This window comes from Rhopilema esculentum, chromosome 16 (genome assembly GCF_057945365.1).
Source record: "Rhopilema esculentum isolate cy_ngs chromosome 16, ASM5794536v1, whole genome shotgun sequence".
Classification (NCBI taxonomy): domain Eukaryota; kingdom Metazoa; phylum Cnidaria; class Scyphozoa; order Rhizostomeae; family Rhizostomatidae; genus Rhopilema; species Rhopilema esculentum.
Genome location: NC_142830.1, coordinates 12,549,928 through 12,565,582, shown reverse-complemented (window position 1 = coordinate 12,565,582; position 15,655 = coordinate 12,549,928). Strand labels below are relative to the sequence as shown.

At 33.6% G+C, this 15,655-nt stretch overlaps 2 protein-coding genes across 2 annotated transcripts; one reads left to right on the top strand and one right to left on the bottom strand.

Moving 5' to 3' along the window:
- The first annotated feature begins 2,374 nt into the window (after positions 1 to 2,374).
- LOC135682483 (uncharacterized) lies at positions 2,375 to 11,031 on the top strand. Its single transcript, XM_065197398.2, has 7 exons — positions 2,375 to 2,866; positions 4,575 to 4,694; positions 5,089 to 5,153; positions 5,655 to 5,742; positions 5,965 to 6,054; positions 7,113 to 7,169; positions 9,233 to 11,031. The coding sequence occupies exons 1-7, from the start codon at positions 2,540 to 2,542 to the stop codon at positions 9,485 to 9,487; spliced, it is 1,002 nt and encodes a 333-aa protein (XP_065053470.1). The 5' UTR covers positions 2,375 to 2,539; the 3' UTR covers positions 9,488 to 11,031.
- Positions 11,032 to 11,944: 913 nt separating this feature from the next.
- On the bottom strand, positions 11,945 to 15,639 carry LOC135682486 (protein LSM12). Its single transcript, XM_065197400.1, has 4 exons — positions 15,486 to 15,639; positions 14,376 to 14,631; positions 12,570 to 12,696; positions 11,945 to 12,205 (listed from the first exon to the last, which is right to left on the bottom strand). Exons 1-4 carry the CDS (start codon positions 15,637 to 15,639, stop codon positions 12,161 to 12,163), a joined length of 582 nt encoding a protein of 193 aa, XP_065053472.1. The 3' UTR covers positions 11,945 to 12,160.
- Positions 15,640 to 15,655: the final 16 nt, after the last annotated feature.

The window sequence follows — 15,655 nt, the reverse complement described above, 5'->3', positions numbered from 1 at the left end:
GATTGTTGCCTATTATTGCTTCTTTTCTGCTATAGGCCTAAGTTAGGCGTCTAGCTGGTGTATTGTGGAATAAAACTATTAATATCGGTACCGTGAAAGCCACATTATGACCACCAAGAAAAAGCTACCAAGCCCAGAAAAGAGCTATCTAAAAGGTTATCCTTTTCGTTGCGTCCGAGGCTTTTTAATAACATTCAAGTTAAAAGAACGTTCCATTTAGTCTGCTGTTTGTGCCGCATTATTGTTCACAAATTGTTCCAATATGCATAATTATAGTAGAAACATGGTAATAGAGATGTTGTTTTAATCACTACTTGAATCTGTCTAGAACTCATAAGAGCGATCTTGTTTGGTACGAACTTTGAATTTACTGGTACACCACAAGGAATATAAGATATTTTCAAAATTTCTTTAATGGAGCGCCTGGAATTTTTCGATGTAAGAACAGATTGCATTTTAGCTAAGTTGTTATGTTACGTTTTCTCAGCATGCCAAAGTACATAACTTGATAAAGCCCAAAAATTGGGGGTAATTGGTCAGTCAGGCTCTGATTGCTTGTAGTGATTTTGATATCAGTTAAAACATAATATAACATAATATTATAGCTATGAACTCTTCATATTTCATCTTGTCTGAAGAAAAACCTACAAAATTTGCATTTTTCAAACATTTTTCAAGGCAAATGCGGCTTGAATGTATTTTCAATGAATCTGCTAGTTTTAAAAGGTCTCCAAATGCATTATGCTATTTTCCTGTAAAGACAGAAAAAAGGGGCTAAAAATGCTATTCTTCATCATTTTCTCTATCAATGAAAATCAGTTTATGACGTCATTTGTCTTTACACTTTCTTAGGCCTACACCGTATCGCGAAAAGATCCAACTTCCAGCTACATTCTTTTTTAAGAGTCAGTAAATTTTAGTTCGGGCTGGTTGTTCTTGAGTTTTTTCGAAGATTTGCAGCTGGGTTGTTCTTAACCTTTTCTTGAATTACTTGGGTGTAAGCCGTGCAATGTTAGAATAAATCGCTTCCATTTTTCTTCACAAGGAATAAGCAGAATTATGCATGATATAGCTCGCGCTATTGCCGACAGTTGCAAAATCTAGATGCAACTAAGGAAGCTAAGGAGCTAAGGAAGAGCTGCAAAAGAAAATGCTCTTCTTGTGTCGAACTAGCACTGGCAAATATGATGATGCTGGGAAAAAGTTTTTCATGCGATAAAGTTTATACGATTTAATCGGATTCGACGTATTCATCGTTATTAACTGCATAGAAAGCCAATAAGGATCTAAGCTGGAAGTATGAAAAACCTATAGATAAATAAAATGATCACATCGCTTTCAGATGAAATCAAATACTTCATACAACATGATTGCACTCACATATTCCTGACTATGGCATTTCAAGGAAAAGTTGTAGATTTGCTTCTTTACGTTACCGATGTTGACAAAGTATCTAAAAACCCACAGAATTGTCTTTGAGCTAGAGATATTATAAAAACGAAAGAAAGCGTTATGCAAGGCATTAATTGTTAGAAAATTTTGCTGCCATTAAAATCACCATAAGCAATCAGTGCCTGACAGACCAATTACTCCCCAATTTTTAAGGGTTTGACCCCTGTTTCTCGGAAACGCCCCCTTAGACATTTGATCAACATTCAAATTCATAATTTACGCCCAAAACTACATCAGAAAAAGTTGGTGTGGTAATTTCTCCGCTCGGGTGACAATACCCCCCCCCCCCCTCCAGCCTCTGGACTATAACAATAACATTTAAGTATTTAGTTTCTATTTAATATTTAATTGTGCATTTTTTCAATAACTGCTGCAAAAAATTACAAAAACAACCCTGAAAACTGAGAGATAAGTGATGAGATTTGTTGGACGGATAGCGAGATTGCGTTGCTAACTGATGTGATCAAGTATATTTTACTTCCAAGGGCCACTTCAAGGAAATTTGGGAAGAGATAAAATACAACAGCAACAAAATCCCAAAAATCACAATTGTTTCAAGCAAAAAAATAAGAAAACTCTTTGTTTTTCGTATCTATTTTCGTTACGAGTGATTTTCGTATCACCTCCAGAGCGTAGTGATTTTTTTCCCGCTAACCAGAGCGTTGTGTACCGGATTGGTGTGGCGTAGTGTAACTCAAACCCCTATCCGATATGAAAGTTACTGCGCTCCGATAGCAATCCGGTAAATTGTAATTGGCACCTAAAGTGGCAGTTTAACCGGTAAAGCAATTAAAAAGACTAGAGGTAATTCATGATTCTCTTTCAAGTTATGGGATAGAGAAACAAAAATTCCGAAAAATTATTTTGTGACGTCATCACTGAAGAACCATTTTTTCCGTTGTCACTTTTAAAACGAGGCTTGTTTGAAAACGATATCGTACCGAAGAAAGAAGGTTGGCACAACATGGAAAGTGGATTGTCTATTTATTTAATAATTTGACGAAGAAGAATAATAAATTGACACGGTGCTATTAAATAATTTGCAATGAAAAATAAAGGTTAATATCATTTGATTGGTCTGAAGCTAATGAAAGGAAAAATGGTTGGGAAGGAAGCAGCAGTTTATGTCTTATTGTTTGGCCTAGTTTTTCAGACAACCTTTGGATTTCTAGAAACTCTTGGAATCCGAGCAAAACGTTCACTTGGTACGGTGGAAAGTTGCCACGAACTTTCAAAAAAGTTTGAAAATTGTACTTCAAAGTTGAGTTGGAATCTTAGAGATTTACCGAGTTTCACTAACTGTCATAGAAAAGACAGTTTAAATTCCAGCATTTGCGTGGAAAATGCATTGTGCAAAAAGAGTGAATTCATGGACTGGGATGCTTTTGAAAATAAAGCTGTTTCATGTCCCAAGGTAAGTAACCAAATATTCCAAATTTTATTCCATATATATTCCACGTGAAAAAATATATAAAAGAAAGATATACAGGAACAAAGCAATACGACGACGAGAATCCAATGTCACAAAATAAATTTTCAAAATAAATTAAATTTAAAGAGTATCCTAATATTTCGTCCTGGCATACAGGGCTTCATCAGAGTAAAAAAAAATGGAAATATATACTCTATGCTGTGTTGCTATGTGTATGCGTATTTCATTTTGCACATTTTAATTGACTAAAAGGAACGATTTGAAGTCAGTAAAATACTTTTGACTAACCAAATTCGAAAAAAGCAAACATTTTAAAAAATGTTAATATGTTTAAGTTTAAATTTTTAAATTCCAAAACAACAAACAATTCCATCTTACAAAAATCTTTTCAACTAACACTTTTCACAGTATGATTTTTCATCTTTGTTTTGTAAGAAGAAATTTTCCATTCCAGACAGATCAACTTGATCAATTTGAAATGGTAGTCTTGAAGTCAGCTTATACTGGAATATTTATGTCGTTTGAACTGTTTGATTGCGAGTTACATCTGTTTGAATATTTAGATATTTCTTAAGATTTGACTGCAATTTGTAGGTAGTGAAAATATTTCACTACAGCAACAAATTCCAGTGAAATGAAAAAGGAAAAGCTAAATTTTGAAGATGGGGTAATTCTTTGCCTGACAGCCCAAGAACACAAAATTTTTGCCACAGACTTATTTTAACATGAAAATTCCAATTTTATCATCCATTTTTGTCAAATGTGAAGATAAAAAAATTGCCCAGAACAGAAAATGCTTTAGTACATTTCAAAACTGTTTTTGTCAAATGAAGCTCAAGGTGACCTCATTTTTTGAAACTGATGAGCTAGTTGACTTAGTTACTAGTTGAATATGAGTTTATGCCAGAGACTTTCATTTAAAACACATCTCTGTTTCTAGTAAGACTTGCTATGTGAGAATTTTCTTGATTCTTTTGGACTGAATTCTAGAAGCAAAGAATGATTCTACTAGTATTACTGTTTGTTTCCACCCCAAATGACTTGGCACATTTAGATATTTTCAGAATAAATAAAACAAAGGCAAATTGCTGTCTAATAAGTTTTTTGCTAGACTCGGAGTATTGCAAAATAACCAAAGTAAACCAACATATTCAAGAGAAAGAAACCTTCCATTAATAAAATTTAAACATCTTCACACAGGAAAATGGAAAACCTGCAGTTGACTTTGCTGAGAATCATTTCTTGGCCACTCCAATTTAAAGCTACTCTTTAAACAAGGAAGATTCTGTGAAGAATATTCAAATCACTCTTCTTAAAAGGAGTTTAATTTGCTCAATTGAACATTCATTTTTTGTTTATCTCACTATATTTTTTTATCTTCTTGCATAGTTTATTATCAACATTAATTAAAAGCTTAGAAAACCACAAGAGCTGAAAGGAATATAAAAGGGAAGTAACAGAAATAAGTACCCATAAACTTTTTTCACAAATGCAACAGAACATGAAATAACAAATAATATAGTATAGGATACCATCCGTTACTTGAATAAAGGTAACTATTTGGATGATATCAGAATAAACATAGAACAAACAATGTTAGGGACTACTGAGATGATCTTTCTTTACCTCAAGATAATAGCTACATGTCTGACAATGGCTTTTGTGTTAAGATAAGTTCAATTTTTTGTAGGATGAGACAATGAAGAAAGTATTATTTCTGAAGATTTTATGCTCTTCAAAAGGTACTTGTGTGAAGGGTCTGATTCAGAATTATTTAGTTCATAGAGCTGATTGGAATAATTCAACAAAGGTTTGTGTTGATATCCTTTTTGGTATTTGTTTCTATCTAATACCCAAAGGTAGTTTTTAGGGCACCGGGGAAGCAATGCTTATGGAGGCATCTGTACACCTATCATTCAAGTTTGAAAATACAAATTCCTTTAAATTTGGGGAATTTACAAAATTTTGAAACTTTTTTCCTTTCAGCAGTTTATTCATTAATAATTAGTTGCACCTGGTGCAGTTTATCTTCACTTTCTTCATAGCCAATCATGAACCACATTAAGGGCAATGATTAACAGAAGCATGTTTAGTCTATTTTGAATTTAAGAATTATCTCATTCTAAAGCTTTTTTCATTTATGTGGCTATCAATAGTCAGTTTAATTTTAATTGCTATTATAATCTTGAAGTATTTTCTTTTAGTTACTTCATCATTTCAATTCATCTTCAGTTGCATGTTGCTTTGGGTCATTGATAAATCTCTATAAGTAAGTAAGATATACTAATTTTGCTTTGCATAAGTTCTACTCTATTTCTGGGTCAAAAACTGTTCTGTCATTTATTTCAAAGGGGCTGACATAATCTGATCTAATAAGAGATCAACAACAACAAAAAGAGAAGCCTGGTGTCTTTTTCTATAGCCTATTGAGAGTTAAATTTTCTGAAAAGAGAGCTTTTATAAAAAATGCATATATCATTGCATTTCACGATTCTTAGTTACCAAATGTTTCTTATATTGTCTGGTAGCTAAAAGAAGAAAATACCTTTAAAAAAACTGATAAGAGCAATTTTATTTTGATCCAAAGACTGAAGAGTTTATAGGGGCACAATTGTTGTTCATCATTTGAGCTCAAGATAAAAAATGCTTGCAATGAAAAAATTGTGTAAACTAGCATTTCTGCTGTCAGTTGCAATAAAGTTTAAATATCTTTTGCCATAATGTGACATGCTTGTTGCAGTCTAGCTTACATTTCTTATGTTTGTTGCAGTGCTTCGGGAAATGTGACAGAGCTACTTCAATCAACATGGGTGATGTCTGGATTAAAAGTTCCACAAAAATGTCTTATATCCAAGCAGGTACAAAAAATTCAGTTTTAACAAATACAAATTTTGCAAACTTATCTTGCCTAGAGTCTTCCCACTAAGAAAAACACTGCTGCCATGCATCAATTCTTTTATTAGTTTTACTTCCTAGGCCTTCTTAACAGAAATGTGACAGTCTTTCCAATTGTGTGTATTTTCTTTACATATGTAGATCACAAGATAGACATTTTTTATATAAGATTGCATTTTTTGTAGATTGAAAGAAAAGTTAATACTACTTTAGTGTCATCCACAACTCAGCCTTCTACTTTAAAGACAACTCAAAATACCAAAACATCTCTGGAGGTAAACATTCAATGTTTCAGAGGTTTGATAATTGATGCATTAATCTACTTCCCAATAATCAACATTCTACTGGTGTATCCAGCTTGACTAGTAAACTAAGCAAAAATGTTTTCTTTTTTATAACATCTATTCAGTGACAGTATTTAGTGAGAGTCCAGTAAACCGACCTAGTTTGCGTTGTAAGTGAAAAACAGACTAAGCATTTCTATTTTGTATTGAAAAGTTTTTAAGTTGCATCTCTCAAATAATTAAAAACAACTCAGAATGAGACATTATTTAAATAGGTTTCAGGGGCTCAAACTACTAAAAGTGCTTAAAAGAGTAGCCAAAGAATACCTTTTATAATGAATTTCAGTTAGATCTGTGACAAATAGCCTGAGATATAGTCAATGACACATTTCTGAATAATTATGTTTGTTCATTTATTTTAGACACAGCCAAAATTAGAGTGTGTCAGCACATAGCTATTTTTCTAGATTCAAAGACCTTGACAGTTTTTTCATCTGGGAGGCTATTCCATCACACTTTTCCATCTGGCCAAAAAAGTTCAGAAGTTCATAGAATAAATTTTCAGGATTTTATCACTGCAGCTCTATTGCTGTAACTAGAAAGGAATACAATGAAACTGAAGCACAGCATGCCATTTTTTAAATAAATTTAGCTGATAGAGTTCTTAAGTGATGATGTCACAAAAATCTATTTTGAGAATTTTTTAATTTTGATCTTATCACTGGAAAGAGCATAATGAATTATTTCTAAATGCGGGAATCAGTTGAAAAAGCTACAAATTGACTTAGACCGGCTTTTCCTTGCCAATCACTGTAATTTGATCCTGGTTCTTTACTCCTTAAATCAAGCCCAAAAGTCTCTTTTAGCAAACTCAGATCCTTTATTGGCCATTTATCACCCAATTTTTGACATATTTCACTGATCCTATTTGAGGTATTTCATGGTATATTTCTAAGTATTGTGGTCTCAAGTCAAAAAATCTAAAAATGGATTTTTTGTGATGGCACACTTAAAAACTCTATATTTAAGACCTCTTGTTCGAATTTTAGACAAGTTCACAGGATATAAAAACCACACAGGTAACAAAGATTGAAACAACAACCAAGGTATGGCATGCTTGTAAATTTTAAAATTCCACAGTCTTGTATTTTTATTACTTTGCATTAGTCTATACAAACAATAGACTCCTGTCACATGTTGTTAGTATTTCTTCTTTGGAACAGCAAGTAGCTGTGGATATTAGCTAGGCATTACATTGAGGGGGCAGGCTTTCAAACAAGAAAGAAATTAACAACAGTGAATGATGCATTTATTTAGAATGTATCAAGCTTACACTGAGCTATGAGTAAAGAACAGAACACATTAACTACAAAACATAAAACAAATTTTGAGGTTTTTTAAAGCCACTCAACTGAAAACTCCTCAAAAGAATTCTCACAAGTTAGGATTTTTCCAAAGAAAATGTTAGTCAAAGCAAGCTGATGAAAAGGTATGCGACCTCACCTTGGTTCATCAATGTACATCAGAGTGATAAGACATTTAGCTCTTGCTGAAATGTAACTGCACACAAGTGCAATTCTTTGGATTCCGTACACTATAATTCAAGAAGCTACTTCATAATTTTCTAGCAAAAGCTCCCACACGTTTTCGAATGCTTGCTCTTACACTGGCTGAGAATACATGGTTAACAACTTTGCAATCACTTTTTAAATTCCCTTTGTCAATCGGGTAACTTTCTGTGGTTTGATTGTACAAGACTCTTTGGTGTCTCCAAGAATGCGCTTTGCATAAACAATAGCAAAGAAAGAAATTTTGCATTAACAAGGTTGGGGCTAGAGCTACAACCCTGCTCCTAGCATAGTTCTTTTCAATTGACTATGCTTACAGGAAGCTAACTAGGCCATTTCTCTCTTTTTTTCTCACCCATGCTGTTATCTTCACAATTTGAATATTTGATATTTTGAAACATTGACTGATTTGCAAGTATTTATATGACATAACAACTTGTATAATTTATTCATTGGTGTGTTTTCTAATGAATGCTGTTTTCCAAGATGCAGCATTTAAAAGAGGGTGGCGTTTATTTGAGGGCAGCATTTTTTACAAATGGTGCGCTGAAGGTAGGGCGTTCAAGAGAGGGCTGGGTTTATCAGAGAGTGGCACTCGTTAGAGGGAATATGGTATATAAGTATAGCTTGTTGAGTATTTAACTACTCTAGGTAATAACACTTTCCTTTGACTTTAGCAGATATTACATTCTGTAAGCAACTGCTACTTTGTAATGTGCTGATTTCGTTTACAAAAGAACCAAATTATAATTGTTACAGTATCCCAACTTCCCACCGATTCAATACATTCATGCAGCAACTATGCAGCAAATTTTACTTTATCACATCATTGTTTTAATTTTAATACTTAACAAGTCAAACGAATTCAAGATTATATATGTTTTCTTATTTTAAATTATGAATTCCATATTAGTTTATTACTCCTTCTTGATTTTTAAGATTCTTTCATTCTACTGTTTTGGCAGTTTTCAATCATATATATTTTGCCTTTTTATATAAATTCTTCTTTTTGATTTTTTTCTGGGATCCAAAGTATTTTTTGGGACAATGGTCCCTTGATCTAATACTTCTCCATCCCTGTGGTTCACCACAGATGTCTTGGAAAACTGAAGCCAGTTTTCAAGGTCAAATATTCAAGGTCATAAAAAGGATTGAAAAATATAAAATGTTGTTGACCAGGGCCCTTTAAGAGACCGCCAAAAATAACACATGTGATGTCTAAAGATCTCGACACCCTGGCGAGAAGATGAAAATTAGCTTATTTCTGCTATACAAATAGCAATTGACGCATTGCATTTTCTGGACTAAAACAGCTGCTCATTAATAGCTTTGAAGATAGCAACTTTTGAAAGAGAGAGAGATTTCGATCCAAACCAAAAATCTTGGAATAGCTCATTTCCCCTACAAATAATAGAAAGATTCCCTACATCTGCCTATTTTACCTGTAGGTTTTCCTTACTCCCCACACAGCTCGGTTTTCCCCTACTGAAGGGGAATTTCCCTACCGGTCAGAGCACTGCGTGCGATTACCAGCACAACGCCAAATTTCTGTGTGCTACATGAAGTTTTGTTGACATTTGTTGTTCTGTGTTGATTTTCAGGTTACGGAAACAAAAGTACCAGCCAAAAAGTCTTCTTCAGGAATCTCTTCAAAACTCAAAGCAAGTTTGGTTATTGCTTCAATAATATTCATAGTTTTGGCTGTTGTGGTTACTAGATTTGTTTATCATCGCATTCAAAGAAGGAAAATGGCAAAGTATGAAGACTATGGATACAGCCAGCTGAAAGTTATTTTAGACGACAATCTTTATGAAGACGACGAAGATGATGATGATCAACTACTCTCTGCAACATAGCCTAACCACTGGGTCATAAATCAAATATGAATTACAATTGCAGCATTTTCCAGAATGTCAAAAAGACTGAGAAACACATAGAAAAGTTGTTTTTTAAGTAAAATGCAGAGTAGCTAGTTATTTGGGTGCTTAACTGGTTTAGCTGCTCTGCAAAGTTGGAACATGAAGTTATTTTAAATGTTGTTATTCATGGATGGAAATTTCCATAAGATGTCACTAATTCATAAAATTTTAAAACATTTGTCTGTGACTTTCTTTATGTGGCTCATGAACATTTGCCTTATTTGAATGAAGCAAGTCTTGATGTTTAAACACCAACCCCCTAATATATCCACAATTTTTCAAAAAACACAAGTAGGGACAGCCGTAAATTTAATTTGGTTGTCCCTTTCAGATGGTTTTATGTTATTTCTTGTCTCACTGCACTAATGGCTTACTGCACAGACTGATTCTTTTGTGCAAGAAAGAGACATCATGCTGCACAACTTGCCTAATTACACCCTCTTTAATGGCCAGCATCATAAGCTTTATGATTTGTCAGCTTGGTGTTGTTGATATTGTTAATTCATCGATTCCTCAGGTATTTATGTTGTTCAACATTTTTTGCTAGATTTGTATAGTTTCACCTCTGAAAGATGCCAGATGCCAGGTGACGAATTGTTTATTTACCAGGTTTAGCATCATTAGAATTCGGACAATTTTAAGGAAATTAGTAGAATTTAAAAGTAGATTTTCCATTTTTAGTCATGTGCAGGATGACTGTTAGTAGTGACTCTAGAGATTTACTCTTAAATTACCTTTACTGCATGTTGGTAAAATTATCTTTGCCCTTTGCTTATTAGCATAGGACATTTTAGTTCCAAAGATTTGGTTACCTATTATTAGATGTCAATATCCTACAAACTGCTGCTTTTCAAATTGTATTTTGTTCCTAAACGTGACATACATATGATCTCCCTTGTGGAAACATGCTCTTCAGATAATACTATCTTATATGCATCAGTGTGGTTAAGACTTTAACATTCGGGGGGGGGGGGGCATTTTTTTATCAACATATAGAAATGTCTATATTAAAAATAATGTACAGAGATAAAACACCTCTCATGTGAAAGATAGTTATTAGGTGACATGTTCACATTTTCAAGCTCAGTTTTGCAAACGTTTTGGTTCAAGACCCTCTAGAAAATTGAAGGGCCAGGCCCTCTTTCTACCCCCTGATTATATGTAGCCTCATGGAAATATGAAGCATTACGGGCACATGTAGGCCAAAAAGGGGAACCTCCAAGATCTGCAAATGGGTATTTTTCTTTGGTTTCTGAAAAGTGGGGGCACATGCCCTTGTTCCTATACCTGTGCCTAGTTTTTTTTCAAAATAGTCCATAGTTGTATATAGAAAATTTGAAAGTATTCCTGTAATTTGAGATTCTGCTTGAAAATATGTTGAAAATGTTTACTTGTTGTTTTCAATAGTAGAGTATATATAAGAACATATAATATGCTGTAAATTTGCTTCATGAATTGAATGATCATTTTCTGAAAGTTTCCAGTTTGGCTTTCTCTTTCCCATTTTTATCCATTTTTGTCTTAAGACATCTGAGTTTGGAATTTAAAATATTATTTGGAAGTCATTTTCATTTTACTTGCTTCAGTAATTTAAATTAAAATTCATGAGGCCAAAGTAAGGAGCTTTTTTCAAGTATGATCTATTACTTAATTGTGTATATCATAATTGTAGGTCTGCGCTGTTCTGTTGGTTCAATAACCAATTTTGCTTAGTGAATTTTTAAAAACGTTACAACCCTGAGAGATTAAACCAATACTGTCAACTCAAAAATTCAATTATAACTGAAGTATTCTTAAAGACTCATTGCTAACAATGAGCCATTGTGCTACACAAGCATCCCAAAATGCATTTTATACTGTCTGAAATCAATTTTGGTTAATCCGTAGGAGTTTACTGCCATTGTTTGGACCGTCGCCACGCTCGCAAAGGCCCATTGTTAGCAATGAGTCTTTAAGAACTTGACATTTTGGTGGTGACCCTCTGTATGTTGAAGAGAATACACAGGGATGTTTCACCCAAGAGAGTAGACAGAGATGATATTTTATTATTTATTTAATTGCAGTTCGTGAGTACTTGGATTAAATGATTACATCTACACGATGTTGACTCTATGCACATACATCTTGATGATGTGGTGAGACTTAAAGGCAGTATGTAGTGCCCTGCATTGGTTTATCAAGAAAAAGAATAAAATTTTATTTCATTGGGTTTTCATTTCATTACAAAGGATGTCTCCTTGCTAATATTGATCAGTTGTTATAATTTGTCACGCTTCTCTAATTTCGAGGACTCTTAAAATTACACACTCAATTGCCAATAAAGTCATTCTGAAACAGTTAGGATCAATTCCTCAGCAGCAGACAAAACAAGAGATGAAAAAAGAAAACGACAAGTTATGTCAATAATAAAATGTTTATTTTTCAAATTTTTATCCATTTTTCTTTGTACATAGGATGTAATAAGAAGATCCTGAATTTTTAAAACATCTAATGTTACAAATGAAAACATTTTATACATCCATGTTTGCTTGTGCAAAACATGAGGTCTTTTTAAGTTTGTGAGTGTTTTTTGTAGAAGAAGACATCAACCAATTGGTGCTTTTAGAATGTTCAATGCTTGCTATCTTTTTGCCACTCACTGTGAAACTTTTTCACCTAAAACAATGATTTTGTATACATCAAATTATCATTATTTTTCAAAAAAGGCAATGGAAAGGTTAATTTAATAAGAGCTTTCCTAAACAAAACAAATAAGAAAAACACTGCAATGATCTTAAATCATTAACAATTTTTGGGATTTTGGGCCAATCACAAATTGTCTTATACAAAAATGATGAGCCATGTTTTGTTTCATCGGGTTTTTACCAAGTAAATTGAAGGCTGTTTTAGCTTGGGGTACAATTGCTATGAGAGCCTGTAATCCATATCTATGACTGCTCATTTTCATGAAATTTTGATAAGTTGTAATGTAAAATATCTACCCTGCGACTATATGAAACTTAAATGGAAACTAACTTACCAATTTTTGTAATCTTTCAAGAGAGTCTCTCTTTTGACCAAAGCAATTCTCTGGTTTATAGGGTGGTGATATTCTCACTTCTTCCATGACAACAATGTTATCCCCCTCCCATTTGCATTCAGGGAAGCTGAAAGTAAAATAATCTCTTTTAAAAACAAAGAAAAAAGAAATAACATTGTCAAGAGTCAGGACTTCAGATGAAAGATAAATTCATGCCAAAATAGGGGAAAACAATCCATTTCTCTTAACCGAAAATGTTAGAATTTGAAAAAAAAAATATTTTGACTGCAAGTAAAAGTCCTCTTTTGCTTTTCTTGCTCATTTTTCTTGCTAAACAAGCTTTGGTTTTGTTTTCTTACTTACAGAAATCCCCTTTACACAGGCTTCCTGTTCAATTACACAAGATCACAATGGCTTGGCTGAGCATTCTAAAATGTAAACTGATTCTCTGGTTGGCTTAGCAGCTGATGAACAGTTACTATTTCATGTCCAGGCCTTGCTCTAAGTAAAATGAAGGTGCTCCATAAAAAGAGCCCCTTAGAAACTCTAGGCGCTCTATTTCGCACCTCTAAGTAAATGTCCTTGAGAGCATCCTTCGAGAGCTTTAGGAGATCGAGAGATTCAAATCGAAAGCTTCGAAAGAATGTTAAATTTGAAATTCAACGGTGATACCACAAAGCACCATAATATGAAATAACAAAATATGCAACAAACACTATGTTAATATAAATATAGAAATATAATAAAACAAAGTCGCAAAATTGTTCAGATTTTTCTAGATATGTAAGTTGCCATCATTCGATGAGCTTTTAACAGTGTCAGTATCACTACTGTTATGTTTAGCTTCACATATTGCTTCATCAATACGCATGGCTTTAAATCGAACATTTAACTTTGTTTCCTTTTTTCATGTTATCCATTCTATAAGAAACGCTAGAACATCTACTACTCGCAAAAGCAAATGAAAAATGAAAAGCAATGCGATAATTTGGACGGAAACGTGATCGCTGATTTGCACAGGCGATTTTAAGTTATTAAGAAAAACAGAAAATAATATATACTTCAATAGAAGATTAACGCTTGCTCGAAAATCAAATAAATCTGCCGGAGAATACGCTTACACTTGATGGTCTGTATCCTTGATAGTTATTAGAGGGTTTTCAGATTAAAAATGCTATCGAAAACCCAACGTTGAATTTGCTGAATTTTTTCTCAAGGGGTAATCTTACGCAAATCATAATATTGCGGTCTGTTGGGAAGATTGTTTATGCTTGATCAAGTTGATTTAATAAATTCCAAAAATTTCTTTTGCTCCGCGTTAAAATTGTTTTCACGTTTTGAGGGGCTCTATAAATCGCTCTCCAAGGCTTTTTTTGGGTGCGCTCTAGGCGCGCGCGCTCGATCGAGCGCCTTTCCGGGCAAGGCCTGCATGTCATGTTCAAAATCTTTTGGCTGAAAGGCTCAAGTTATTTATGTTAACTACTTCACATCTGCAACTTTTTTCCCAGTAAAACCTGCTTTTAGCAACCCAAAAATTATGAATTCATTTGTTATACCATCCTGATATTTCTAATGGGATGCCAAAAGGCCAATTTATAGTTCAGCTAAACATGCATGATACAAAATCTCATTTTAATTATCGTCTGTAAAATTTCCTGTAATTGCGATGCTAGCACCACAGATAAAAGTGCATTTACATTTTAGATGTGGAAAGATACTATTTTTCCATTAAGGTGATAGAGGATATTCATGCTTTTGTAAAATCATAACTTTTATGAGGTACTTATTTCATTTCAATGTACTTACAGTTTTGAAATTGAATCAAACAAGGCTTGAGCTTCACTAGATACATTGATACCAATTTTTTCAGCCTTCTGCACTTTTTCTGAATTGGCTTCCATGAGACGCCTGTTAATTTTTCCATAGTCAATGTCATATAATCTTGGTAAATTTTCTTTTGGCAACGAAAGCACCTTGAAGTTGGTCTTTGAAAGATGATTTAAATTGACAATACTGACATCAAAAATATTTGGCTTTGTACGTTTTTCTGATGAAGATGATTCTTAATATTAAGTCAAGGCTGATCACATTCTAGAAGTTGCCATAGAAAATTCTAAAAACTGATACTGACTAGGAGAAAAATATTAAAATAACAAATGCAATTCTAAATGAAGAAGTTACAACCCCCCCCCCCTTTTTTTAAGTCACAGTGTATGGCAGTATGTAGCATCTTGTGATTTAGATAAGTCCTTTTTGTAAGAATTAACACCAAGAGCTTGCATCAAACAAAAAGTCTGTAGGATGGTTATTTAGTGTGTTGATTTTGGGTATAAGAATTGAAAAACTTGTAAGAAAAGCCAGTCTCTTAATAGTGTTGGAAGAAAGATGGACACCTCCAGTATTTCTAGGACACTAAGTGATAATGGATCAATTTCATTTCATTAGAGTGTGTTTAAAACTAGGTCAATCGAAACTTTTCTGACAGTGTTTTAAAGCTCTCCATCAATTCTATTTCGCTGATACTTGCCAGATTATTTCTTGTTTCAAGCCGGAATTGAAATATTTAACTGGTGCGTTTTTATTGCGAACGTACACCAAAAGAAATTAACAAGGCAAGTCATAAATATGTTTAAACCAAGCATTCGCCATCAGATGAATAAACTTGCTCGTGTAAAAATGTTCTGGAACTATAAAAACAATGCTAGACGGTCTAGCCTAGACCCTCCAAAACAACAATCAGTGCCATCACTGTTCATGCTAGTAATCATGATTTACATCTCTATCTTACATTAAATCAATTTACTTTAAGTCGAATAAACATTTTCTGACAAATCAACTGATTTACAAAGCGACAAAGAAATTAAGGAAGCCATTCCAACGGCTTTCTCGCGACACAAAATATTTTGAAAAGGATACTAATAAAAATCACTTTGTTTTCATGATCGTAGGCAGTAACTGTTCCTTGTATCTCTTCAAATCTTGTTTTGCACCAAACCTGACATCCAGGAGTGATCTCTATTTTGTCGGGCTGCCTTTTTTCCGATCCGTCCCCATTGCCACCGGCGGCCATTTTCAACAACCGCGCA

Coding starts and splice junctions, on each gene's coding strand:
- LOC135682483 (XM_065197398.2), top strand. CDS start 2,540: ATGAAAGGAAAAATGGTTGGGAAGGAAGCAGCAGTTTATGTCTTATTG. Junction 5,154..5,654: donor TCATTGATAAATCTCTATAA/GTAAGTAAGATA, acceptor TGTTTGTTGCAG/TGCTTCGGGAAATGTGACAG. Junction 7,170..9,232: donor AGATTGAAACAACAACCAAG/GTATGGCATGCT, acceptor GTTGATTTTCAG/GTTACGGAAACAAAAGTACC.
- LOC135682486 (XM_065197400.1), bottom strand. CDS start 15,639: ATGGCCGCCGGTGGCAATGGGGACGGATCGGAAAAAAGGCAGCCCGAC. Junction 12,697..14,375: donor TTTGATTCAATTTCAAAACT/GTAAGTACATTG, acceptor TTTTACTTTCAG/CTTCCCTGAATGCAAATGGG. Junction 12,206..12,569: donor TTGAAAGATTACAAAAATTG/GTAAGTTAGTTT, acceptor TCATTGTTTTAG/GTGAAAAAGTTTCACAGTGA.